The sequence below is a fragment of the Syngnathus typhle genome, linkage group LG11 (genome assembly GCF_033458585.1).
Source record: "Syngnathus typhle isolate RoL2023-S1 ecotype Sweden linkage group LG11, RoL_Styp_1.0, whole genome shotgun sequence".
In the NCBI taxonomy this organism is placed as follows: Eukaryota; Metazoa; Chordata; class Actinopteri; order Syngnathiformes; family Syngnathidae; genus Syngnathus; species Syngnathus typhle.
Window position 1 is genome coordinate 9,866,475 of NC_083748.1, and position 23,705 is coordinate 9,890,179.

Here is a 23,705-nt window from a genome sequence, read left to right on the forward strand (position 1 = left end):
AATACTACATTAAATGGTGTTGTGAAGGGTGTTGAGAATCCCAAACCACTAGGTGGCAGCCGTGCGCTATGGACGCCAGGCAAAGAAGTAAAAGGAGGTTTGAAACCGGAAATGTCAACTCAGTGACTGCGAAGTCGATGTCGTTAGCTTCCCTCTTCCGAAACACACGATGGCGTTTTGATGGACATAAGTTAACAGTTACATAACGTCGATAAAAGGTCGCTGCGAATATGACAAATGGTAAGTGTTATTCATTAAAACGCCTAGTTGAATAAATGTCAGCGGAAGTGTAGTCACCTTAGCAGGGAAAAGCTAACGTTAATTTAGCTGTAGACGTGGCCCGTGAGCCGTCGCTTCACTTTCTCAAACTGAACCTGTGCTGCTAAATTATCAACCTAGAATACGCTGAAATTGTCATTTAAATCACATCCTACCACCCATAATGAAACCATCCCGTGGTTTGTGTCGATTTGCTGAATTCTACATTGAAACCTTCCAACAGACCAACACACTAGAACTATGTTATTGTTTACAACAATGCAACTCAAAATACTAATACTGCATGTACATGCACAGCATTCAATATATTTCTTTAAACCAGCTTCGAACACTGTCATTGGCAAAAAAAAATTGTGTTTAAATGATTTCAATTTAAAGCTTTTGAAGTGTTGTAGTGATTTGAACACTTGCACTCCGAAGCACCTATCAAAATAACACTGGATTACATGAGCATTCACGACCAAGTAAAGAACTTTTTAAATGAAAAATAAAATCGTTAGTGTACAATTGTCTAGATGTCATTCACATGAGCTAGATTGTTTTAGTTTTTACATTAAAAGAAGTTTTTTGTCCATTTTGTGCCCTTGTCCTACAGTGTATTCTTTTGATGGCATCCTGGTGTTTGGGCTGCTCTTCATCTGCACATGTGCATACTTCAAAAAGGTTCCTCGCCTCAACGGCTGGCTGCTGTCAGAAAAGAAAGGAGTATGGGGAGTCTTCTACAAAGGTAATCTCAAATGGTGCAAATCAATACGGGCTGCTTGGTTCTAGTCTGCATTTTAGAATTGTTTAAGATTAGTTTTGCTTTCTTACAGTCCTTATTAACCACTTATTTTTCATGAAATATCATCTTTTGATTTTTCTTTGTAGCTGCAATCATTGGGACACGGCTCCATATTCCTGTCGCGATCTGCTGCGTGGTCATGGCTTTCTATTTGATCTTCCTGAAATGATGAAACCAAACTGGATTGGAACGATTTGGATTGGCGCAAGCAGGTGTTTGACTCAGTGAGGCCATAGCTGGTCCTTGTGGGACAACTCGTGGACTATGTGACCCTTGACGTCACATCTCCTCATGGACTCGTCAGTGCTGCCCCCCTCTGGCGACTGCGGAGATGGGGTCTCCCAAACAGATGAGGTCATCCTTAAACCACCTCATAGTTTTTATTGCAGAGAACTGGGAGTGCCCTATGGTTGTACTGGTTTCAACTCATGCTGTTGTCTTCATTCACATTATTATTTATACGGTATGGTCGTTGTTGGCCTGAACATCAATTTAGTTTGGATGAGTAATTTCAAATCTGAAAATGATCATCTATATCTGCTTTTTCCCTGGATACATCTGTAATGCTTCTTCAGTGACTGGATAAAGAAATAATATATGATGTATTTTGACACAATTGTGTACACCCCACCATTGTTTTCGCACAAGTCTTATGAATTTCAACTAGGTTCTTGTACTACACAATTTAGCCCATCTAACTGCATATGGGTTTTTTTTTTAATCAGTCTATGACTACTGTTACAAATGGATATTTTTACAAATTGGACCAATATTAAATCTGCCTCATGATATACCAATGATAAACAAGGATAGTGGTTATCTGACCATTTCATGCTATTATTGAAAGAAATGATTGAGGGGAGTCCAATGGAATTTTGGGTAAAATGTTAGCAACACAACTTGTATGTTGTTTTTATTAAAAAAAAATCTAAACATAATCACTTATAAAAGATTTCCAGTTGTGTATTTGGGTTTTATTACCTTTATTCAGTATGTTTGACACTAATGCAAAATAAAGCCAAATCACAATTGTTCTCAGTGCAATCAGCTGCTTTACACATCCCTGGAAAGTCTGCAGTAAATTTTACTTATTAATTTCCACAATGTACTGGACTAGTAATCCAATCAAACGGATTGACTTCTTGACTGCTCTGTCACAGTTGTTGAATTTTGAAACGTGACACATACCCAAAACTTTCTGCTCCTTTTGACACTAATGTACACTCAGAATTATTCAAACCATTATGAGCCCATGATAAAAAATAAAAAAAAGAGTTGACACCCCTGTAACGTTATTATACTGTATGCTTGATGGCATATTCATAAACACTACAATAAACGGAAACCTAATTCTCATTTATTTGAAAATAAAGTATTATAATTATATATAATTATATAATATAGTGAAACTATTGAGCAATCCACAAATTTGAAATCACCCCTAATTTTATATTGTTGTGCTTTTTATGATTATTTAAAATATTTGCCTTTATATTTGTGTTCAAGTGTTCTGAATTCCTAAATAAAACAAAAATAAACACGAAAGATGACTAGATGATTGACAGGGAATCTCCCGGCCTCTCAACAGTACTGTCAGAAGCTCCCCTTGTTTTCGCGATTTCGAGGTTCTCGCGAGACCTCTATACCGAGAGCGCGCTGTGACCAAGACAAATACGCGCTCACGTTTCCGCATGCCGAGCAGAACACGACAGAGAGCGAACGAGTACTCGAGCAGAAGCTCATCCAACCTGACCCAGCGGCTTTAGAAGAGGAAGTTACCTCCATCGAGAAAGTGCACGGAGCATTGAAGAGCTTTCTTTGGAAGCAATTTTGCACCACGGGGCGCCCTTGGTTCTCGGCCTTTTACCTCCACAAATCGCGTCAGGCTTGTCGAATTATTACCAAGAGTACCCCAGCGTTGTGGGTGCCACACGGGGAGGAGAGGGCACAAGTTTCCGCTGCCTTGTTTTCCCCCGTCGCTGCGGAGCTACTTAAATCCGCAGGAATGTCTCAGGAGAGACCCACTTTCTACCGACAGGAGCTCAACAAAACAATGTGGGAGGTACCGGAGCGATACCAGAACCTGTCTCCCGTTGGGTCTGGTGCCTATGGTTCCGTTTGGTAAGCGGATGCTTTCAACATGCCTTTTATTTCCCTTTTTATAGTCTCCAAAAGGAGCGTGCACGTTCCCAAGTTGTCATTGTTACCCTGTTTATATCGCGAATCGTCCGACTTGGAAATGTGCAGCGTTGTAGCTGCCTTGGCAGTGGTGGCGTGCCTGTGCATGCTCCTTCATCGGGCCTGAGAACGGCCTGTTTATCACATTTGATTCCAGTTTAGGACACTACGATTGTATCCCAGGCTCCAGCATGCACAAGCTAACTCTTTGCAATCGGCGCTCTGCATGCATTATGCATTTTCCAGTTGGGTGCAGCCAGCCTGCACAGCACCAGAAGGTCACGTGTTTTGCAGTAAGTAAAGTAGGCCCCCTTGTGCACAGTGAGGGCTTTGAATAGGAGGCAGAAAAAAAAAGAGCACGGTGATGACTCTAGAATGATGTCACTTTTGTAGTACAGGCGTGACTCACAGTCCCGAGGTGAGACACACAACTATTAGTCAGCACTAAATCCTGCCATGGCACCTCACTTACTCTTCAGTCTTTCTATACATGAGCACTTGTAGATGCTCAAAGTAAGCAATGACATCACCATGCAGCAAAGCTTCAATCAGGAATGCGAGTAATGCAATTTAGCTCCCCCTTAATCTATTAGCATTTACACGAAAAGTAAACATTTATTTAACACCACAATTAAATATTCTGCTTGCGGTTGGTAGTGGTTTGCAACTCCATGACATCATTGTCACATGTCGACAAATTGCTTGCAAGTTTTTAAGTGACAAAGTACTTTGGCTTTATCAAACTTTCACTTCAAGGGAGAATGTCGTGAATGCCGAAACACGTGCTGAGTGCCTCCGTTCGCTTTCTCCATTTTTCCGCTTTGTGTGGTGTACTTACAGACCCCAAGGCACATATTGAATAATCAATAAGGGTCCTTCTATTTCTGGTGATGTCTCCTTTTTTTTAAACACAAGTTTATTTCATATGAGGTAGACTTTATGTACATGAAGGTCAACAAAACTGAAGTGACTGAAAAATGTGGAACCTGACAGCACTTGCACATCTTTGTTGAAGTACAGAACAGCTTGATCTGCTTCTCGTTAATTGTCTTTTTGTTGGCCTTTTTTATTTTATTGTCACACCAGTTCTGTTAGTTCCTGTCATAAATTGATGTCATGACTACTACCAATAACAGTTCTTTCCATGATCATGTGAGATAAGCTAAATTAGATTTTTATGTTACTTGTTGCAGTTTGTTTGTGTAGTCTTGTATTACAGAGAAATTACTGTATATGGGAAATATCAACTTCTCCACCAAGTTCAATAGCCAGCATTTATGACACGTGTGTCTATGACTGTATACAATTGTCCTTAGCCTGTGATGCTTTTCCAAAAACAGCAGTCACATTTTGCATGTGCTACAACAGCCTGGCACTAAACTGGCCTTCTTACAGTCCAGCGCTTTCCTCTATGAAAGAAGAACGAAGACAAGAAGTTAGCAGGCTGCATCGTGCTACTTACTGACCTCCGCTCACCCTTCTGAACTCACAGCATCGCTCCTGTTTTATTTTTATGACCACTTTGTTATTACTCTTCCTTTTTATTACAGACTAATTAGCTGCTGTTTGCTTAGACCTGTCTTGTTTGTTCTGCAGACCAGCACACTTAGAAACGACTGGTCTTCAATCCGGCGATGACCCGCAGGTTGTTTGGGACACCGGTTGCATGTGATTATCTCCCTCGTGCCGAAGAAGACAAAACACTATGCTTATCATAATGTTCTTATTATGGGCCTTTAGGCATGTCACTTGTGGCACAGTGACACATCCCGATAGGCTGCTGACTAAAGTTAATAAGTGTGGCTCTATGGGAAGTACCACTTGAGGAAATGACTCACCTCTTCCGCTTGTAACTAGTGGAGAAATAGAATTAAATATTCAGGTCACCTTGCACATGTGGACCGGGTCACCGGTACAGGTTTTGCAGTTCAAGCTGCCAAAGCTAAATAATGGTGCACCACTCCCTGCTTGATGTTTGTCTGCACCAGATTTTGCAAGGATCCATTTGTAATGGAGCGTAACTAGTCAACCTAGAAGGAATGCGAGTTATTGTAAGGGGGCCCGGCCCGTATTCCCTCAGTGAGCGCAGGCAGGCCCATCTGACTCGTGTTCTTCCGCCTCATCGTCTTAATCGAGCACAGTTGTCTCGTTTTCTAGTTTAGCGGGCAAATCTACGAATTTGACCAAAAGTATTTGCTTGATGTCACTTAGACACGCATAATGTCCATCTGTGCTTTTCTTTTCGTCACACCCATTTCTGTTCTGATTCCGCTGGCAATGACGTGTAGAGTTACACTCGAGAAATGCTTTCTCATTCCAGCATTGGGGTGTTTGAGTTGATCCAGCCATCTTTTAGTTATTTTGTTCTTGATCCTTCTTTATTATGTGACAACCGCGGAGCCTTTTTTTTTTTTTCTCTCTCTTCTTGAACTGGAATCACTGGCATGTTGCCATCAAGGCCATACAGTACGAAAAAACTAAAGTAGTGCGCCAAAATCTATCAAAGCTCGAGGACCCCTTCATCTGATGATGGATGCTGTTGTTCGTTTGTTGGTTGACATATTTGTCAATGTGTCCGGCAATTTATGTGATAGTGCAAAGCATAGAAAGAGAATAGGTGACAATAGCTCAATTTATTTCTGTAATATTTATTTATTTCTCTTTGCTTGCAGTGAGTTGGCCCCTGAACGGTTTTATGTGTTTCTGAAATATATAAACAAATTTTAAAAATCAGATTTTCACTTTTAGGGGAAACCACTGGCCTGCATGTTGTCTTTGTGTACAAGTCAGTGAAATGATTTTGACTTTGCTCAAATGCACCTTTTACAATCAACGGTGCGTTTGACTACTTTGATGTATCTTACAGTTCAGCATTTGACGTGAAGACGAGCCTGAAGGTAGCAGTGAAGAAGTTATCCAGACCGTTCCAATCCATCATCCATGCAAAGAGAACTTACAGAGAGCTGCGGCTGCTTAAACATATGAAGCACGAGAATGTAAGTTGCTACCAACCACCAGAAGACTCGGTCGTGCATTGTAGATAAATCACCTGCAGACACTTGCCCACACGATTTTAGATGCTGTGTGCCGTTGCTGCATCCATTCTGACCACTTAACGTTACATAATCACAGTAACTTTGTCAAGCGACTCCAGGCAAAGGATATGTGCTGCTGGAAAAGCAAATGTGTGCATGTGGGATTCTGATACCGATTTTACAGAGGGGCGAAACAGTTAAGTATGGAAGGTTTCAAAAGAAACATCTTCTCTTGTATATAGATTCTTTCCTGTGTACAATTAATAATCACATTTGATCACGCTAGGAATTTTGCATTGCAACACTCATGGTTGCCCACATCAAGAGGAAAAAACTCCCCAACTGTTTTTCGTTGGAAATGACACCACAAATTCCTGCAGTCTCTGATACGATCACTCCACTTTTAATTCATTCTCAATACCCAGCTGAAGCAAAACAAGAGCAAAATGTGAGACTAACAACACCTTGTTTTGTTTTGCGCAAGAAAACCAATTTGGAGTATCACACTCGTGTGGCCTGAGGGGAAGTGGAAATAACACTGCAATATTTTCTCAGAAGAGTTGAAGCTGCAAAGGTTTATTCATTTTTGTAGACACGGGCTAATCTGCAGTTGAGTAAAAAAAAAAAAAAAAACAATCTTAGGCCACAATATGAGGGTGCGTGGAATTTGTCATCAAGCATATTGCCGTGTTGTTTCGTCATAACAAAAATTGCATGCAGTGTTTTTTTTTTTGGGTGTTCTTTTTGTTTGTGCATTCTAAATTTATCCGCATGATGGATTAGATTACCTTTTGCTGTGCAGACAGACATTCTGTTTTTCTCCCGCTGTTGCCAGGAGACTCCCCGGGTTTTGAGTTTGGAAAGCTAAGATGAACCAATCCGATATTTGTTGTGACTGTTGTCTACCAATCATCTGTGTGGGTGTTGTGTGCAGGCGGGCTCATGGTGAGCGGCGATAGCATAACTGTGTTTTACACTACTGTACTGATCTGTGGCACTCTGTTTTGGAAAGGGGGGGGAGGGTCCCTGGATCTGCATTCCTCTATGACCTGCTTTTTGACATGCCGTGAATCATGTCATGTAAATATCAGTATTCTGTTATCAAAAATGGAATGCAGCTGATTTTTTTTTTTTTTTTACATCCTTGAGCACCAACTTTAGCATTCTGCTCTCGGTGTGTGCTTTTGTCACTATTCAGACTTGTTTTCAGTCTTGGCATAAACTTTGCTGCACGTCACAATGATCATACTCCGCTAAGACAAACCCGTTTAGTCGGTGCCTAACTTGTATGCTTTGCCAGAGCCATTTTCTTTCAATTAGACCGCACAAAGAAAAACGGCGCGGCAATTTAATCTAACTACAAACGCTTTTGTAAATCTACGGCAGCGGCTTTGCTGTCTCCGTGTTGCAAATTAAAGACAGGATATTGAAGAAGACGAAAATAGTGCATCATATCAGTGTGTAAACAGGATCTTTGCCTTCTCTTTTTTTTCCCCCATCTCAGGTGATCGGACTGTTAGATGTTTTCACACCTGCAACAAGCTTAGAAGAGTTCAGTGATGTGTAAGTCATACAACCCCCCCACCAACAATTATCACTGCAAAGTAAAGCACATTCCACCTCATATGTAGTGTTTTAGGTGAATGTAGGTTAAACAGATGCACTGTGAACATTGGAGTTGTTTCCATGGTAACAGCCATCTGGCAGTCTGTGCATTTGTGTGCATAGACTACTCCATTGAGTGTGCACATGGTCTCTGCGCGGGGGGGTGACGTCACGGATATGTGAGCTTGTTGCACTTGTCGGTCACTAGAGCGCTCGGTTCTGTTTTGCAGATACTTGGTGACCCATTTAATGGGGGCGGACCTCAACAACATCGTGAAGTGTCAGAAGCTGACCGACGACCACGTCCAGTTCCTCATCTACCAGATTCTCAGAGGCCTAAAGGTCAGTCAATGTAACGTAGAGCACGGCTTCATATTTGATTTCCTACGGTCGAGCCTCCTCGAGTTAAACACAATTTGTTCCCGAAGAGTAGTCAACCTCGTGTTTACATTTCCAAATTGTCAAGATGATGTTTTAAGTTATATCTTTAACATTCATCCATCAATTCTTAGCAATGTAATTGTATGATAACATTGAAATAAAATGTCTGAGAAAGCTCAGGCATGCAATGTGGAACATTTAAAGGGCTATTTATAGTACATATGTATCTTAACTATAGGCAGCCTCATGTCTCTCTCCTGTGAGAGTTCACCTTACTTTTCGACATGTTTATGCCTCCAGTAAACTCCAGTTAAAAGTTTACTCGATCTGCGCCGAACCGTTTCTGATAGATTTTTACTCCAGCAACTGGAGCAACACGCATTATCTTACGAGCATGTGAGTTTCATTTTCTCTTCTTTTTTTTTCCCCTCTGCAGTACATCCATTCTGCAGACATCATCCACAGAGTAAGTGCTGTTGTGTAATAGGTTGTAAGTATCGAGATCACATTTCACTTCATGCATACTCAACCCTACCTAGTATGAAACCCTGCTTTAAAACCATAACCCTGCTTTGAAACCTTACCTCTAGTTTTAAACCCTACTTTGAAACCCTGATCCTAGTTTTAACCATGGGTAAAAAATGATTCGATACTACATGACCCGAGTAAAGGTTTAGAACAATCAACACAGCATCAAATTTCATGTTTTGTGGTGTGACGCTACATCATTGCTGTCTGTTTGAATTGATCTTATCTTTAACTTATCTTTCTATCTCCCCTCTCCAGGACTTGAAGCCCAGTAATCTGGCTGTAAATGAAGACTGCGAGTTGAAGGTGTGTTGCCACCGAAAATGAAATACTGATCACAATATGCTGGATGGCTACTGGGTACCGAATTAGCTACTCATGCAGCTATGTAATCAAAACCAAATGCAACCACAAGAATCAAAATATTGTTACTTCTTTTATAGAGACAATTAAACCTGACTAGCATTATCTTTGCAAGAACCCCCAAATAAACACAGAATGTAGACTAGCACAGACTTTTAGCGCCAATGTTTTTGTTTCCCCAGATCCTGGACTTTGGTTTGGCCCGGCATACGGATGACGAAATGACTGGCTATGTGGCCACTCGGTGGTACCGCGCCCCGGAGATCATGCTTAACTGGATGCACTACAACATGACAGGTACGGACGCTCAGATATGATGCTAGTTTTCTTCTCGTTGCGGCATTATTCATTTTCACATAAGCACATTTGGACTGTGACTCTTCACAAATGTAATCATATTGCATCAACATCAAAAGAAAATGCCTTGAGGAAAAAAAAAATCCATTCACAGTTGTTTGACTGCCTCCATGTTTTAGTGGACATCTGGTCGGTGGGCTGCATCATGGCGGAACTTCTCACCGGACGAACGCTGTTCCCCGGCACGGATCGTATCCTTCCATTCGACTGTCGTTGTGGGGAAGGCTGTAGATGAGTGCACAACATGAACTGTATACGAATGCAGCTAATGGTTTTCCTTCATGTCAGTGAGATAGATATTGATCAGTTGAAGCTTGTCATGCTGCTCGTTGGAACCCCTAGGTCCGAGCTCTCAATGAAAATCTCCTCCGAGTCTGTGAGTGTCAAGCAGCCAAAATTTCCTTGCATTGCATCCGCTTGACTCTTTTCCTGCAAACTCATTTTTTGCTCCTGCTTGACACACGCTCCTCTTTTAGCATGTATTCGAAGTATGGAGGCACTATAGCAGCAATGAGCTACTATGGCTGAAGATCTTTAACAATAGCCTCTTAAAATGGTCCTCTTTACCCTGTGTTTGTTCACTCTTCATGCACAAATTTCAAAAGCCCGTGCTCTTTCCCCTTCTTGATATGATGCCCCTTGACTCAGACCCCATAGACATAAACCAGCTCCAGCAGATAATGCGTCTGACGGGGACCCCCCCGGCCTCCCTCATAAGCAGGATGCCCAGCCACGAGGTGAGACATGCCAAGCTGCCTCTGCTGGAGATGCTCTCATTTAGCTCATTCTGTTTCCTTTTTGTCTCAGCGCAGTTGTCACGGCCATTTAGTATTTTGTCAGTCTCGGGCTTGTTAACATTTGACCGCTTAGTGTTCAATACTACTGCAAAAATAAATGCACATAATTGTAAGCGTGTCATAAAGGAAGATGAGGTGAATTCACAACAATAGCAATGCAGATTTTTCACATTGTGTTATGACTGGGCTGTGTTTTTATTTCCTCTCACAGGCAAGGAACTATATCAACTCACTTCCCCACATGCCCAAGAGAAACTTTGCGGATGTATTTATCGGCGCCAACCCTCTTGGTAAGTGTGCCTTTAAAAAAAAAAAAAAATCTTCTTTTTTTCTTGGCTCACTGAGTCCCTCTAGTGGTCTCATCAACCACAAAGCCCTTTTCATGCCTCGCTGTATTTGATTGGCTAAATGGAGTCACTTTTCTTGTATTCAACAGCCACCATCGATTGTGCACCTTACCTGTAGTTCTCATGTTGTTCCTTCTCGCTAGCTGTGGATCTGCTGGAGAAAATGCTGGTGCTGGACACAGACAAACGGATCACGGCATCCGAGGCGCTGGCCCACCCTTACTTTGCCCAGTATCACGATCCAGATGACGAGCCTGAAGCGGAGCCTTATGACCAGAGCTTTGAAAGCCGCGAGCTGGAAATTGAGGAGTGGAAGAGTAAGTAGCCATAGTTAGGATCATTAAGAGGAGGTGGTCGCGCTCCTGACAGAACTTAGATGTGATGTAGGGTTCTTCCTCCCTGTCCATTAGGGTTAACTTACGAAGAGGTGGTCAGCTTCGAGCCACCATCGTTCGACAGGGATGAGATGGAGTCATGAGAAAGAGTGAAGGCAACCAACCTTAGAAACACATTAAAACCTCTCTGTGACTCGGCACCACTTTCCGAACACTCTCGACACCACCACAATGTTCAAGTGCCTGCCATCTTTACATCTCTGCGGGGTCATTTTTCAGGGATTGAACTTGACTTGTGTGTTTCTCCCATCACTCATGAAAGTGGTTCAGTTTTTTATTAGTTTCAATACAAACTAATAATTTAGTGAGGCTAGCAGCTAGCATTGTGCTCTTTATATCGTAAGCAAATTGGAGCAACTTCTATTTAGTGGATAATGAAAAGAATACTTGATAAACAGGATTGAAATGTTTTAGGGAGATATTTATAAAATGAATTCCACTTTTAAATTCCATATTTTTGTACATAGGTGTGTTTTAGAATGACAAGAAAAAACAGTGTTTGCATACAAGTGATTCAGCCAGGCCAGTAACCATATTGGACCCACAGTATGAATGATGCCATAAAAGGCATAAAAGGAGATTTGTTATTTAATGAATAAAGTATGTATGGCATCTCAGTATATGTAACAGTTGCAACTTTGTTTTTATGATTTGATTCAGTCTTTCAATGTACCGTCTCTACACCCCTGAGAGGTTTGTTGTCTGTTCCTAGTCTTAGCTCCTGTTAGCACTTTAGTTTCTGTCCATAGTTTAAGCATATTCTCACATCCTGCAGGACCACTATGGTGTAATATGTCTTGAAGTTTAAAATGTTATCCACCACAGTATGGGCTGGCAGTATACTTTAATCATATTGCGTTCATAAATCACAAGTGTTCATTGAATGTTTTATGGACGTCAGGTTGTCTTATATTTATGATCTTTTCAGATGTTTTGTATATTGATGTTAAAGAATGTTATTTGTGGAAAAAAAAGAAAAAACAAGCTTCAGTTTATTATTTATGGAGAGCTGTCCTTTACCAAACACAAAATGTATTGTCTGATGACTGTAGTTGCGTTTACCAGAACCAAACAAAAAGTTTAAGGCAATTTGATTGTTTTAATAACACTTTGTAACACATTTTGGCTGTTTACTCAGCGGGCTATTTGAGGAAGCTAGTCAAATTTACACATGCTGCCTTTTAGTGTTTCATCGGTAAATACATATTTTTATTCAGGGCTTTTCAAACGTGATGCTTTATTGTGTGTTGAATCAAGCGCTCGTACTTTGAATATTTTTTGAGGGGGCGTCTGTTTTTCTCCCAATGAATGCTCAAACCACATCTTGTCATTGATTTGAATCATATATAGAAAGACACATGTATGGCATTTAAATATTTACTCCCTAGATGCTGAATTCTCAATTTTATTATGGCACATATAATCGTTAATTTATTGGTTTTGTTGGCACCACTATTTTTAGGTCTTTTTTTTACTATCTGGTTAATTTCCTTTAAAACGCTACCGTGAGAAAATAAAGGTGGCTATTTTTCAAACAGGGTAAAAATGCATTGTTAATACAGTTAAATTTCTGTGCAATTCTGAAATATATTTACTGCACAGTTTTAAAAAATATTTCTGTAGAAGCTTGCTACCACTAGGGAACGCTAAATGGTGTACATAATAACTAATGTCACAACTTAAATAAGCAGTAAAAATACTTGTGACGTAAATGTATTGTTAAATAGCTGTTGTTTTTATTTTAGTTTATTTTGAGCTGCCTGGGAAAGAACTGAACCATCTGGTAGACAAAGGACATGGGGCTGTCCACGTCTTTTAAACCGGTTATGTTGACACATGCCATAAAAACAAACTACAACAAGGGATATTTATTATGCACACGACAGCAACATCGATTATTGTCAATCAAAGTGAATATGATCATTAATATTTCATTTCGATCCAAAGCACCATACTAGTGTTTACAATTTTAGCATAGCTACACGAAGTTGGAATATTCCTTAGGTTTCCTGAACACACCCTCTTACCGCGATGTCGTTTGAAAAGACTATAGTTCTGGTATTTCCAACACCTCCTAAACGCAACACTCGCAGACTGGTTTTGCCGCGATGGAAAGAAAAGGTACGTTGACTAAACGCTTTTCTTTTGCATTAGATTCTCGCAGTTACTCTAGACATTGTCGGAGGCAGATTATGCCACAATGATAATGTCTCATGCAGTGTTAACCCCACCAAATAATAGTTGAAAGATGGACCATGCGCCTTACTTTGTGTGCGTACTGTAGCATTTATGCTAGTTGTGTCCACGAGACAAGCACTGTTCGGAATCCGGATGCGCTCAAACTTTCTACAATAATGAGAAAGCGTCAACTCCTTCAGTTCCACCAGCCCACTAAGTCAATGTAAACTATTTGTGTTGATGATGAAAGCTGAATTAATTGACAACTTGGATGCACCTCGTTAGCAAATTGGGTGTGTGCATTGAGAACCTGTCAACTTGATGCATCATTCTAGCCCCCCCCCCTAATAAAACATCTGATGCTATGTTGTGTTATGGTTTTTGTTAGAGATTCTATTATTGTTTTTTTAATCGAAGAAAGCTGAACAACATGTATGAACTGTTCCGATTTTAACCCATGTGGTGTAATTCTACTTGACAGTACTCGCTTTACAGGCGAGGAAGAAGAGGACAAAGCCTCGAAAATCTGGAAAGAAGTAAGTTCTCATAAATGTTTGCATGAAAAAACTGAAAAAAAAAGTAGGCTGTTTGCTTATTTCATTATTTTTGAAGTAATCCATCTTCATACCAAGTCGTGCTAAATACTTAAAGTTGGTATGTGCAGGCGCGTCAAACAATTATTATTCCTTCAGAGGATTGTTAATGACTGTAAAGAAAATCAACAACATACAATTCTATAGTCACCAACATTTACATGACTGTCCTTGCATCGTATACTAGTGGTTATAAATCATTGCCCACTATTTTCATCTTTCACCGCCCCCTCGTTTTCTCAACTGCAGTTTATTACATAACCCCATCATCTATCCGTTTTGCCCTCACCCTGCGTGTTAACTTGCCCTTCGTTCATTCCCATCAAGTGAGAAGACTAACTGAAAATGATATAAAGGCTGCGAGTGACGCAAGTGTCACAGTGCTCGGCTTGCCATGGAATGCATCAGTGCATTTCACTCAACCTTGACGTGCATGTTTTGATCGTCCCTTGGCCTTTTTTGGGTGATATTTGAGGAAGTAGAAACATATTGTGAAAAGACAAGTCTAAAAGAACTGCAGAATACGTAAAGACAAACAATGCACTTCTGGTTTCCAGTTCTATGGTTGTCACTGCGAGGTGGGTCCAATAATCACAATGTATAAAGCATCCCAATTGGAGTTCAGTGCTGCAGTGTTTAGCCTCGGTGACATTTTGCTTCTCCAGTGCAAAGGAGTGTGATGTTAACATTCTCTAGCCTGGGATTGAGAATAATAATGATGAAGAGGTCAACTGAAGAAGAAGATGATGGTGGAGTGAAAGAAATGGTTGATGTGGTCCCTCACCTGCATTGCAGTGCTGAGCTGTGTAGTCCAATCATCTCCCTGCTGCTAGTGCAGGGGGGCGGGGCCAGAGGCTGACGGCAGCCAAGGAGAGTTCTCGGTCAGAGAGAGAGAGAGAGAGGACGAGAGCAATGAAGAGATTGTAAGCTGCAAGTGGAGAAGCGAGACACTGCGAGTGAGCGCTGATGCCTTGAGTGTCGGCACTTGTTTTTGCTTCTTTTGGATCATCTCAACTGTGCTACTCATTCCCCAACCCCCTCACCCTTGAATATTTCCCCCCCCCCCCCCCCCCACTTTTGACTAATGGAGTGAGAGCATCTTTGAACACCTGCCCTTGTCTCCTCCACTGTCCTGTCCCCCTCCCTGCTTCAAGTCCCATGGGTATCCGTGCATCCTGCAGGTAAGCAGGCAGATCTGACAACCATTTTGGATTGTTTTCTTGAATCAGGTCCACATGTTGAATTGTACACATTGTCCTGTAAGCGCAGTATGCTTATGTTTGCCCTTGACTTTTGCCATTCAAAGAATGTTTGAATGTCAGTTAGTGTGTGCGTACTGCAGTAAAAGAAAAAAATGCATATGCACAAGTATCTCTTGTAAAGTTACTGCTTCTCTTCACATCATTTTATTCATGACCTGGATTTAATTTTTCCTTTTCAAGCTGTATCTTATATTTTTTAATCTTCACGATGACTGCTATTTTCTTAAATATCTGCATGTTTTAGGCCTTTGTGTTGTCCATTAAATAATATTTGTATAGTAACAACAGTTCTGTGATAAGGCTGCTGCAGAGACAAGTTGAACTGGATACAAGCAAGTTGGCAAACGTTTTGTTTGACTAGAAAAATGACGTTTTTATTCATTGCCCGGTATGTTTTAATGTTGTTGACAAGAACAGTTCTATAAATAAAATAGTAGCTGACGAACATTCAGTAGATTCATCTGTGATATTTGGATCTGTTTTATTGGTTGCCCTTGACTTGGAACGTTGGGGCTAAGTTGACTTGTTTGTTGTCTGTTATTTAGTCGTCACGTGTTACTAAGTCAGTGCCTCATGTAGCGTTGTTTATTTGAAAACATTGCAAAGCAAAAAGTGGTATAAAGTCTCACCGGCGGTGCTACTTGTTTCCTTCTGGTCTCCTTCCTAAAGCTGGTGGCTTGTTTTTTCTCTGTAGTTTGACCTTTCAGCACTGCAGGGGCTCCTTATCTTACTAGTTTACATTACAGGTTGAACCATGTCCAAGTTTTTGTCTTTTCGACAAACAGAAACAACAATAACTTTGCTTTGGGTCATCCTGTTTAGCCAACGGGGCAATGTTTTTATTTATTTAATCACCTATGTTCATATTTGCTCATCACAACTTGAACGCCTCGGCACACCGTAACGTCAGTGTTTAATGATATTACGTTTAGGTCGAAGGATGCTCGTTTGTGTTATTTTTGTGGTCACTCAGATCAGAAGACATTTCGTGCTTTGTGTCCGGCTTGTTTAGAGTAACTGACCCTCTGCAACTCCAATGATGCCGCAGATTCAGTTGGACCCATTTTGATTACAATTTGGCAGTATTGTTACCCAGCGGCAAAGTATTGCAACGATTTCTGTGTGCTTGTTAATTAGGGGGTGGCTAAAGGGGGAAACTGCGCTGACCCCAATTCCAGCATTGCCCTCTCGAGTAATAGCTGCTATTTTCGTAACGGCTGCGGCAAAGACTTTGGATTTGCTAGTGATGAGAGGGCAAAGCGGGAAAATGTCAATTTTTCAGCTGCTCACTCAGCAGGATTTGAACTTGTTTTGCAATGCAGGATTTCTGTGAGCATCAGACGTGGCTTAGAGGCAGCAACACATAAGGAGTTTGGAAAGTGGGATGTTCCCCTCACGGACGATCATGTAATTAACATGATTAGTTTATTTCATTAGTTTGGTGAGCTGTAATTCCTTCCATCCTTCTGATTTAAAAACTGAATTAGGAAAAAGTCTTTCTCTTGTATTTAACCAAAGAGCATGTCTGTTTTATCCCAAATGTCCTTTTTCTGTGACCTCTGACCCAACCTCCTCCTGTTTTTTTTTTCCCCTAAGGCCAGAGCCTCAGAGCTGTGGTGGCACCTCCAAGCCAAGTCCGACAGACTCGCCTGTCCCCGATCAAGACGAGGAGATCCTGGGCTCTGACGATGATGAGCAAGAAGACCCCAGTGACTACTGCAAGGGTAACAACTTTCTGTCTGTTATCAGAGCAAATTATTAAAAACCAAGAAAAACAAACCCTCCTGAATAACATCATTATGGTTTGGTCAGGGGGATATCACCATGTGAAGATTGGAGATCTTTTTAACGGTAGATACCATGTGATCCGTAAGCTTGGCTGGGGGCACTTCTCGACTGTGTGGCTAGCTTGGGACATCCAGTAAGTTGTTACTAGACTAGAGATAAATTCATATTTTGCATATGAAAACAAATACTCGTGCGGCCGCATTGATACATTTTAATTCACAAAAAAATCTTGTTTTTGTGTGTATCTTGCAGGGAGAAGCGCTTTGTCGCTATGAAGGTTGTGAAAAGCGCTGAGCATTACACAGAAACGGCCCTGGATGAAATCAAGCTACTCAAATCTGTAAAATGGACAATTTCATTTCTTTTTTTTTTTTTTTTAGTGTTTTGTTTCAGCCAAATTATATTTTTTATATGTTTACCCATTATACCTCTGTCTCTGTCCCATTTGTTTCAGGTGCGGAACACAGACCCCGCTGATCCCAGCAGGGAGCGAGTGGTGCAGCTTCTTGATGACTTCAAAATTTCTGGCAGGAACGGCACGCGTATCTTTTAACACAATTGTGCTTGGAGACTACTCGTAGACTCACTTTGACACCCTCTGCCCTCCAACCCTGCGCCTCATCTCTCTACATAGCTATTTGTGGGTCTTCTGCTGACAGCTCGCTGTGCATTGGCACATCCTTGGGTGTCACAGGCTCTGATGCAGTGACGTTGGCACCGTCACTTTTTTTTCTTCTTCTTCCCCCTCTCCCGCAGTATCCATCCAGTCTGCAGCTGGGCTCTCTGACAGAACACCCACACACCCTCTGAATGTCGTTCTCATTCATTTGTAGTCGCAAAGTCCATTGTGGGTCGACAAAATGCGACTTGTTTAAAGAGCGATGCCTACTTGTGTTCTTCCTTGACTTGTGTTCCACCAGATATCTGCATGGTCTTTGAGGTGCTGGGGTACCATCTTCTAAAGTGGATCATCAAGTCAAATTATCAAGGCCTACCATTGCCTTGTGTCAAAAGCATCATTCGACAGGTACTGCAGCGAACCTTTCAGAAAGCTTTGCTGTCATTTTTGTTTGGATATTGCTGATGGTCACTTTCATGCAGGTCCTCCAGGGTTTAGATTACCTCCACACGAAATGTAAAATCATACACACAGACATCAAGCCAGAAAACATTCTTCTCACCGTCAACGAGTCCTATATCAAGAAAATGGCTGTCGAAGCGACGCAATGGCAGAAAACTGGCGTGGTGCCGCCCTCCGGCTCTGCAGGTTACACTTTTAGTCCCTCCCCTGTGTTTGTGCTACAATCTTTCCCCATCATTCCATGATTTACTGTTTGGCTTTCCAGCTGTAATTCCCCCGTCGCCTTCAATTGACATCACTGAGCAATTAGCTCGATGATTTCTTTGTTGATGCAATTTCAACAATTCTAAACTTGTTTGGAGAAGATAGCTATGAGTCATCACTGACTGTGAATGTTTAAACGGCCACCTTGCTCTGAGAAGTGAGCGACAGCCTCTGCATGAGTCTGTTAATACATCTTGGTGTGAGTCAGCTTCCATCGAGGTGATAGATGTACCTCCAATGTCCTCGAGTAATACAATCCTCCTCTTCTTTTTCTCTTCCCACAGTGAGTACAGCTCCAGCACCCAAGCCGGTAATTTTTTTCTTTCCTCAAACTGACTAGTAGGAATGGCTGTGCGGGATACAAATGGATCATTTCTTGTCTCTCTCAAGACGGCCAAAATGTCAAAGAATAAAAAGAGAAAGATGAAGAAGAAGCAGAAGAAGAAGCAGGCAGAGCAGCGACAGGTGGGAGGAGAAGCGTCACTCAAAGCTGGAGAAGAGAGAGAGGAGGACACAAAAGAAACCACGTCTGACGTCTCTACTGCCCCCACCTCGGTGTCGACCACGTTGCAAAATGACACGGAGCATCCTATCGCAGGTGATTAGGCAAATGATGCGGCACCAACATCTTTGCAAACAGTAAATAAAATAAATGTTTTTTTTGCTGAATTAATACCTCTGACAGTGTCAGTACGAATGTTTGCATTAGCCTCTTTACTAAGGCACTTACAGGATGAGAATATTGAAGTGGTTATTAAAGCGTTATTACATTTGTTACAGAATCTCCCATTGTCAAGCTCCCCCAAGAGGTGGCTGAGCCAAGTGTACTCACAGAGGGCGCCACCAAGGAGGAGGGTACCATGGAGGTCAACTGCAACGGTAACGCCTCCGAACCGGTGAGCGAGGCCACCCAAGAAAGCCCGGAACATGGGACCAAGCAGTCTGCAGAAGAGCTAGAGGACCAACAGAATGAAAACCAAGTAGACGACAAAATACAGACTCTCGACAAAGTACGCAGCAAAGACGACTTCCAGAGCTGTAACGGCCGCTCAGAGGACCCCGAGCCACCCGCTTCCTTCGGCTCAGATGTTGCCCCTTCAGAGATGATTGATGCTGTCAAGGTAGAGCGAAAGGAGGAGGATATGGACACACAAGGGGAGAACAAAACGCAAGGTCAAGATGAAGAGAATAGTTTGAGTGGTTAGTTGGAAGGAATATTATTGTTAAATATATGTCAATATATTTGTTGGAGGCATTTCCTGTCACTAACTATCTTTTTCTTTCTTTGCTGCCTCTGTCGTCGGGCTTCCTCCAATAGAATCATCTAGTAGCTTGTTAGTAAATCCCTTGGACCCTCTGAATGCTGACAAGTTGCAGGTTAAGATCGCCGACCTTGGAAACGCCTGCTGGGTGGTGAGTATTCGAAACAATCAATTGCATCTCTCAACGGATTTGACAGAAATGTGTCCAGCGACTAATCGATTTCCGTCTCGCGCAGCACAAGCATTTTACGGACGACATCCAGACTCGGCAGTATCGTTCACTCGAGGTGCTGCTAGGAGCTGGCTACGGCACGCCGGCAGACATTTGGAGCACAGCCTGCATGGTAACGCAGATCTCTGTAGATCTGAAAAAATAGGAGCTAATCTGTTTGATATGGGGGTGTCATGTGTTGATGGCAATTGAGTAAAAAATAAATAAAAAGCAATCCACGCGCCACTTGTCAAGATGCCAACACAGCTTATGATGTAGAATGCAACTTTGTCATCACAAATACTTGATGTTCTCATGGTTTTTCCTCCATCTTCAGGCCTTCGAACTGGCAACCGGAGACTATTTGTTTGAACCTCACTCAGGAGAAGATTATTCCAGAGATGAAGGTTTGTGGATTCTCGAGGGACAAATCCTGCCTATAAACGACCAATATCCTTTTTCTAACTGCGACTCACGTGTGCATGTCTCCAGATCACATAGCTCTGATCATCGAGCTGCTCGGCAAGGTTCCTCGCAAGCTGATCACGGCAGGCAAATACTCCAAGGAGTTTTTCACCAAGAAAGGTAAACTCACACACACCGCTGCTATCGTCTGCCTTTCTCCTGTGCCTTGTGAGTTAGTTAGAAGTTCATAAAGTCATAAAATCTGATATGTGGAACACTACCGCATCAAAGTCATCCACAGAATATATTTTGTATATACAGAGTGGCTTCCTCATTTTTAAAATGCGCCATTTGACCCCAGGTGACCTGCGACACATCACAAAGCTGAAGCCATGGGGGATGTTTGATGTGCTGGTGGACAAGTACGAGTGGTCCAAAGAAGAGGCGCACAACTTCAGCAGCTTCCTGCAGCCAATGCTGGACCTTGTCCCTGAAAGAAGGGCCACGGCTGCTCAGTGTCTCTCTAATGCCTGGCTGGCATAAGATGGCGTGCAGATAATTGTGATACACACACACGCACGCACACACCGCTAGATGCACACAGGATGGGTGTGTAGATTATGGGCTTAAAACCGAAACTGTGCACTCTTCATGGCCTTCAGATGCAGCCGGCACACACTTGTCACACCAGCTAAGACCGCACCTTAGTTGCCATCCACATTCTTTTTAGATTACCGACAGAAGAGGAAGCAAATGTTCTTGGATTCATTTCGTAGGGTGAGTTTGTTTTGGTGTCTACAGGACATGAACTCGTTCGGATATTTTAGTTACTCTTAGAATTTAAGATCTACAGTAGTTCTTGCGCTCGAGTACAAGCAATCAGTAACAGGTTTTGCTGTTAAAATCACCAACTTTTTTAGATCACGAAGAAGCCAAATACGTGCAGTCTTGTTTACCATTGCTTTAGCCGTGCCATCATTTATATCTTTAGTGGTCAAACTCCCTCAAAGAACCTGACCGCCACGGAAAGGACTAGAAAACATTTCTACATTTGTACACAGAGGAAAGAGGATCAGTCTTTATACAGTTTTGCTATGAATTTTTTGTTTTGTTTTCAGCTTTGCACAATGTCATCAAAACCCACGATATTCAAACTGGGCCTACGCAGTTGTCTTTAGGGAGTCTTTGAAGGCGATACTCACATCAATAATCTAGCTACAGCAATCCACCCGTCGTACGCACACGGCTCAAAATAAACTTGCTCATAGGTTCTTAAAGGTTCTCCTGTTCAGCCAAATTTATTTTCTGTAGGTAAAGAAGAATAAAATGTTTCTAAACGTCTGTTTTGAGCACCTGACTCGACTCATCATTGCTCAAAAGACAAAAGACACTGAACACGAGTACATCCGATGTTTTCTTTTTTTGCTATTGGTCTAATTCACGTTTTGTGTTAAAATAAAGTTGATAATAATGATTTGCCACTTGCTTCCACGTCACATTTGGATTTGCAGGGAATCCGTGAGAACTTTGATCTTCGTGGGCGGTCTCCGGTAGATTCATGCATTGTCTGCAGTGAAGAGAAAAAAAACAACAGAAATCGAGTCATCGCAATGAATTAAGAAACTTTCTACCTCCTCAAGTCTTCTGTATTCCTTTCAGTGCATATTATGTCCTCCACCCCATCCTCCCCTAAGTGCTGGTACCTTTCTCCTCCACTTGGAAGTCCTCAGGCAGCAAGTTGTCCTGTCTGTTGCCCAGGCTGAAGGCCAGGAAGGCGAGGATGAGCGAGTCCATGATGCTGATGATGGCCAGGATATAGGCCCAGCGCACCGTGCAGTTGCCCAGGGTGTATTTGTCAGTCCGCTGGCCGCACATTCGCTTCACCTCCTCCGAGTCCCAGCCGTCAGGATAAATCATGCAGCCGATCACCATGCAAGCGCCTAACGGAGAAGGGGCCGCAGGAGGTCGGCGACCTCGAGGTGAGTTGAGTACTGCTGAACCGAGCGTTGAGAACTTTCAAATAATTTTTTTCAGTCAAAATATTGCACGCCTGTCGTATATATGATTCAGTGTATAGGGCACTTGAGTAGTAAACATCTTTGGATTCACCTATGCAATGTGATATGTCATGTTTTGCAGGTGTCCCTAATTTTGTGACCTAGCTGTGTCTGCTTTATGCTCACTGACTGGAGGCCAGTTGCATCCAGGCGCAGATCTTGTACACGCTGCCGGCGTTGCAAAAGAAGAAAAGGCTGAAGCACACGATGCTGCCCACCACCAGCAGCGTGGAGATGCCCACGAAGAACATTGCCGTCTTGAAGGCCCCAGACGGGATGGAGCCAAAGTCCAGAGCGCTGCCTTTACAGATGAGCTCCGAGGTGAGCGCATTGCCGATGCAGTAGTGGAAGAGGCCAAAGTAGCCGGCTTGGGGCGTGTTGACGCTGTCCCCGATCCAGTAGGGCTGGATGAACACCACCACCGTGATAACTGCGAACGTGATGGTGAACACGGTCCATAGCACTCCTACCGCGCGGGCGTTGCGCACGTAGTTGGTGTGGTAGATCTTGGCCGCCTCCTGGGCTGGCAACATGGTCATCTCGTTTTGGGGATAAAAAAAAAAAATCTGCTCCCAAAACGATCTTTATGAGAAGTGTATTTATTTTGATGTGGCTCCAACAACCGCCCCCGACAATGAAGAGATAATACCACCCACTGGAGAAGGGTTATACCCTCTAAATGTCCCACTCATGTATGATTCATTGTAAAATGAGGCGCCTGCCAGATGGTGCTGAGGCTCAGCTGATACTTTCACTCCCAAGGTATTCACTTTCAATAACATGAAGACATAACACAAAGTTCCCCAACATTAGAGTGAAGGCACATGCAATATGGGCATGTAATGTATATCTGACAGCACACCACCAAACAAAAACTATACAGAGCAGATCTTAACCAAATCTAATCACAAATTTACCCAGGGTGAAATCTGAGCCTCTTTAATTGAACACAACACAAGTGGATACACAGATTAATTGGAATTTCCGCCATCTAGTGGACGAATACGCAATTGCATGTCACCCTCCACTACTCCTGGGATATAAATAAGCGACGATATAGTAGGAAGTTATCGACGTATAATATCAACATTTGAATTTTACATTCAATTAAAATTTGTTTTTAGTTATGATTTGGATGAACAATAACACAAATACACACCGAGTAATTGTATTTGACAGGATGAACACTAGGTGGCAGCACAGAGGCGGAAAGTACTGCACAGACATCAGTTTGTACACTTATTAAAATTTACCATCCATTCATTATCCGAACCGCTTCACGAGGATCGCAGGGGTGCGCAAACCTGTCCCAGGCGGTTTCGGCCAGTAGATTCGAACCCAATTGCAAAAATGGGAAGAAAACTCATAAAGCAAAACATACTTTATCGTTTCTCGTGCAAGGGCAGACATTTTACAATGGCTGTAAAATACACACAGGCCTCCTGACGTTACTGTTTAATCTTATATGGAGCTCCTTTTCTTGCTTTCAGTTTTGTTTTCTCCGTAATGCAGCCTCGTTATCAGATTGCATTAATAAAGCAGAATAATGATGGAA

At 42.2% G+C, this 23,705-nt stretch overlaps 4 protein-coding genes across 8 annotated transcripts; 3 read left to right on the plus strand and 1 right to left on the minus strand.

Annotated features, from left to right (window-relative positions):
- The first annotated feature begins 79 nt into the window (after positions 1-79).
- tmem167b (transmembrane protein 167B) lies at positions 80-2,097 on the plus strand. Its single transcript, XM_061290423.1, has 3 exons — positions 80-240; positions 875-1,006; positions 1,150-2,097. The coding sequence occupies exons 1-3, from the start codon at positions 231-233 to the stop codon at positions 1,230-1,232; spliced, it is 225 nt and encodes a 74-aa protein (XP_061146407.1). The 5' UTR covers positions 80-230; the 3' UTR covers positions 1,233-2,097.
- Positions 2,098-2,732: 635 nt separating this feature from the next.
- Positions 2,733-12,584, plus strand: mapk14b (mitogen-activated protein kinase 14b). Of its 2 annotated transcripts, none has more exons than XM_061290417.1 (12): positions 2,733-3,184; positions 6,108-6,237; positions 7,781-7,839; positions 8,112-8,223; positions 8,699-8,728; positions 9,049-9,096; positions 9,336-9,450; positions 9,630-9,701; positions 9,807-9,886; positions 10,519-10,597; positions 10,798-10,971; positions 11,065-12,584. In XM_061290417.1, the coding sequence occupies exons 1-12, from the start codon at positions 3,069-3,071 to the stop codon at positions 11,130-11,132; spliced, it is 1,083 nt and encodes a 360-aa protein (XP_061146401.1). In that variant the 5' UTR covers positions 2,733-3,068; the 3' UTR covers positions 11,133-12,584. The 2 variants fall into 2 exon arrangements, with proteins under 2 accessions (XP_061146401.1, XP_061146400.1); XM_061290416.1 differs by lacking the exon at positions 9,807-9,886 and adding an exon at positions 10,168-10,247 and having other exon boundaries at positions 2,738-3,184.
- A 482-nt stretch (positions 12,585-13,066) lies between these two features.
- Positions 13,067-23,705, plus strand: srpk1b (SRSF protein kinase 1b). 3 transcript variants are annotated; one of them, XR_009716130.1, is made up of 18 exons: positions 13,067-13,170; positions 13,709-13,763; positions 16,679-16,806; positions 16,895-17,003; positions 17,123-17,210; positions 17,325-17,412; positions 17,791-17,897; positions 17,972-18,137; positions 18,500-18,525; positions 18,606-18,813; positions 18,996-19,415; positions 19,534-19,628; positions 19,714-19,821; positions 20,026-20,095; positions 20,181-20,273; positions 20,455-20,870; positions 21,852-22,072; positions 22,233-23,705. XR_009716130.1 is itself a non-coding variant. In XM_061290415.1 (16 exons), the coding sequence occupies exons 1-16, from the start codon at positions 13,158-13,160 to the stop codon at positions 20,634-20,636; spliced, it is 1,956 nt and encodes a 651-aa protein (XP_061146399.1). In that variant the 5' UTR covers positions 13,067-13,157; the 3' UTR covers positions 20,637-21,434. The 3 variants fall into 3 exon arrangements, 1 of the variants encoding a protein (XP_061146399.1); XR_009716131.1 differs by lacking the exons at positions 21,852-22,072; positions 22,233-23,705 and adding an exon at positions 21,605-21,765; XM_061290415.1 differs by lacking the exons at positions 21,852-22,072; positions 22,233-23,705 and having other exon boundaries at positions 20,455-21,434.
- On the minus strand, positions 21,020-22,689 carry lhfpl5a (LHFPL tetraspan subfamily member 5a). 2 transcript variants are annotated; one of them, XM_061290422.1, is made up of 3 exons: positions 22,281-22,689; positions 21,797-22,033; positions 21,020-21,660 (listed from the first exon to the last, which is right to left on the minus strand). In XM_061290422.1, the coding sequence occupies exons 1-3, from the start codon at positions 22,687-22,689 to the stop codon at positions 21,650-21,652; spliced, it is 657 nt and encodes a 218-aa protein (XP_061146406.1). In that variant the 3' UTR covers positions 21,020-21,649. The 2 variants fall into 2 exon arrangements, with proteins under 2 accessions (XP_061146406.1, XP_061146404.1); XM_061290420.1 differs by having other exon boundaries at positions 21,020-22,033.

What these genes read in the sequence shown, in the direction of transcription:
- tmem167b (XM_061290423.1), top strand. An exon ending in ATGGGGAGTCTTCTACAAAG is followed by an intron (nt 1,007 to 1,149) that starts GTAATCTCAAAT and finishes TTTTCTTTGTAG; the next exon opens with CTGCAATCATTGGGACACGG.
- mapk14b (XM_061290417.1), top strand. Translation starts at nt 3,069, where the DNA reads ATGTCTCAGGAGAGACCCACTTTCTACCGACAGGAGCTCAACAAAACA. An exon ending in TTAGAAGAGTTCAGTGATGT is followed by an intron (nt 7,840 to 8,111) that starts GTAAGTCATACA and finishes TCTGTTTTGCAG; the next exon opens with ATACTTGGTGACCCATTTAA. An exon ending in AGATTCTCAGAGGCCTAAAG is followed by an intron (nt 8,224 to 8,698) that starts GTCAGTCAATGT and finishes TCCCCTCTGCAG; the next exon opens with TACATCCATTCTGCAGACAT.
- srpk1b (XM_061290415.1), top strand. An exon ending in TCAAAAGCATCATTCGACAG is followed by an intron (nt 17,898 to 17,971) that starts GTACTGCAGCGA and finishes ACTTTCATGCAG; the next exon opens with GTCCTCCAGGGTTTAGATTA. An exon ending in TGAAGAGAATAGTTTGAGTG is followed by an intron (nt 19,416 to 19,533) that starts GTTAGTTGGAAG and finishes TTCCTCCAATAG; the next exon opens with AATCATCTAGTAGCTTGTTA.
- lhfpl5a (XM_061290420.1), bottom strand. Translation starts at nt 22,689, where the DNA reads ATGACCATGTTGCCAGCCCAGGAGGCGGCCAAGATCTACCACACCAAC. An exon ending in CTGGATGCAACTGGCCTCCA is followed by an intron (nt 22,034 to 22,280) that starts GTCAGTGAGCAT and finishes CTTCTCCGTTAG; the next exon opens with GCGCTTGCATGGTGATCGGC.